The sequence below is a fragment of the Pteropus vampyrus genome, unplaced genomic scaffold, assembly GCF_000151845.1.
Source record: "Pteropus vampyrus isolate Shadow unplaced genomic scaffold, Pvam_2.0 Scaffold267, whole genome shotgun sequence".
In the NCBI taxonomy this organism is placed as follows: Eukaryota; Metazoa; Chordata; class Mammalia; order Chiroptera; family Pteropodidae; genus Pteropus; species Pteropus vampyrus.
The window spans coordinates 903,941-906,286 of NW_011889048.1; the positions used below are offsets into that span (position 1 = coordinate 903,941).

At 68.7% G+C, this 2,346-nt stretch overlaps 1 protein-coding gene across 1 annotated transcript in view; it reads left to right on the forward strand.

The window, feature by feature from the left end:
• SHC2 (SHC adaptor protein 2) overlaps nt 1–2,346 on the forward strand; it is a 15,250-nt gene that overhangs the window by 3,657 nt on the left and 9,247 nt on the right. Inside the window, exons 2-8 of the mRNA XM_023520477.1 lie at nt 13–73; nt 235–354; nt 705–758; nt 871–922; nt 1,006–1,132; nt 1,537–1,690; nt 1,892–1,949. Coding sequence (XP_023376245.1) covers nt 13–73; nt 235–354; nt 705–758; nt 871–922; nt 1,006–1,132; nt 1,537–1,690; nt 1,892–1,949 — 626 coding nt within the window. The remainder of the gene's footprint in view (nt 1–12; nt 74–234; nt 355–704; nt 759–870; nt 923–1,005; nt 1,133–1,536; nt 1,691–1,891; nt 1,950–2,346) is intronic.

Below are 2,346 nucleotides of genomic sequence, written 5' to 3' on the forward strand. Positions count from 1 at the left end.
CCCCCCCAACAGGGAAGCCATCAACCGTCTCCATGAGGCTGTGCCTGGCGTCAGGGGGTCCTGGAAGAAGAAGGTAGGTGAAAAGCTCATGGTCCCCGAGTGGGGCGGTGGGGACGCCATGGCCGCCCTGGGACCCTGCCCAGTCGTTGCGATCTGCAGCATCGCCCTCCCCAGCACCCAGGCGCCCTCCCCAGCACCCAGGCGCCCACCCTGCGGCCCTGTGCTGCTCCCCAGGCACCCAACAAGGCCCTGGCCTCCATCCTGGGCAAGAGCAACCTGCGGTTCGCCGGCATGAGCATCGCGGTCAGCATCTCCACCGACGGCCTCAACCTGTCGGTGCCTGCCACACGCCAGGTGAGGGCCGCCCACCCTGCCCTCAGCGCTGGGGGCCCTGCCCGACGGGCTCCGTGACTCGAGAGGTGAAGCCTGGAGGGCGGGTGGGCGCAGGGCCGCGTGTGGCGCCGTCTCTCGGAAGTGGGCGGAGGCCCCGCCGTGAGCAGGAGCCAGGGGGCCGGCTGCCACCACCCTCACCAGCCCCAGCTGTCACGAGTATCTCCTGGCACGAGTGTCTTGGCACGAGCGTCTGCGCGTCTGCGTGTGCGCGCCCCTGCCCTCCTGCCCGCCCCGCTCCAGGCCTGGTCCAGCGCTGGCCGCGCCCGGGGCCCTGACCCCAGACGCCCCGTGACTGCGCGTCTCTCCGGCAGATCATCGCCAACCACCACATGCAGTCCATCTCCTTCGCGTCTGGTGGAGACACGGTAAGAAGGGGCCGGGTGGGTGGACGGCGCCCCCTCTGTCCCCTCCCTGGATGGAGTCCTGGCCAGGGGCCTGCAGGTCCAGCAGCCCCTCCCACCCACCCCGTCTCCCCAGGACATGACGGATTACGTGGCCTATGTCGCCAAGGACCCCATCAACCAGAGAGGTGAGGCCCAGTGGGCCGCGGGCCTGTGTGGAGCGTGTCGGCTGCCGAGGCCGGGCTGACGCTGTCACAAACACCACCCCCAGCCTGCCACATCCTGGAGTGCTGCGAGGGCCTTGCCCAGAGCGTCATCAGCACCGTGGGCCAAGCCTTCGAGCTACGCTTCAAACAGTACCTGCACAGCCCCCCCAAGGCGGTCGCACCCCTGGAAAGGTACGGCCCCGCCCCCTGCGGGGCTTGGGTCCTCGTGAGCTGCCAGGACCCCCACTTCCTTGTCTGTAAAACCCTGAGAGAAACAGCCCCCGCTCCCCGGGATGCTGTCAGTCATCGCTGTCATCGGCACACGGGGGCGGCCGGCGCTTCTGCACAGGGCTAGACGGTCCATGTGTGCAGACCGGCTGTCACGGCCGGCGTCTGCGGGAGCAGCTGCCGGGGGTCCGCAGAGCGGTGGACACCCCGTCCGAGTTTCAGTAACTCTCACGTGTCACCAGATGCTGCTCTTTGGGTGTTTCCTTAGCCACGTAAACTATGGAAACCGCTCTGGGCTTGTGGGCAGACCCCGCACCCCCTCCCCCGCCCCGCCACTGTGGGCTACTCAGCTCGCTGTCTGTCCCCAGGCTGACAGGGCTGGAGGAGTCGGCCTGGGGGGACGAGGAGGACACGGATCACAATTACTACAACAGCGTCCCGGGGAAGGAGCCGCCCCTGGGCGGGCTGGTGGACTCCAGGCTGGCCTTGACTCAGCCCTGCGCCCTCGGCGGCCTCGGCCAGGTCAGCCTGTGTGGACTCGGGCGGGAGGGGCTGCGGCAGGACCATCCCCACGTGCTGACTCCGTGGACCCCGTCCCTGGCTCTTCCTTCCTCCCCTGCTCTCGCCGCCCCCCTCCAGCTAGGCGGGTTGGGTGGGGATGCTGGGGGTGCTCGGCCGAGAAGCGGGGCTCACGCACCGCAGGAAGACCCCACTCTCTTTCAGGGAGCATCTCCTGTTCGAAGAGACGCCCGCGGCCTGCAGTGGGAGCCCGGCTCCTCAGGTACGGGTAGGACTCCCGGGGTCAGGGGGCGCCTGTCACCCCCTTTCTCTCCACGTCCACTCCCACTCTGAGCTCTCTGGACAGCTGACAGCTCGAGTTTCTTTTTTCCCATTGGGATTTCTGACTGCTTTCCACACTGGGAAGTTCTGGCCCCCTGGGCCACCTTCCTGCCCGGCAGATAGGGGCTGGCTGGTCAGGAGCCGGCCCCTCCCTGGGGCTGACCTCTGGTGTCCCACGGCCCCTGGGTGGGCATCTCTGGGGCTTTCCACTGCCCGTGCTGCTGCTCAAATGGGGGCCAGGCCGCCATCCTGGAGGAGGTGGGTGTGGGCGGGGCACCAGGTGGGGCCCCCTCCCCCAGTGCCCCGCCCCTGGCTCCTCCAGCTGACCCGAACCGCCA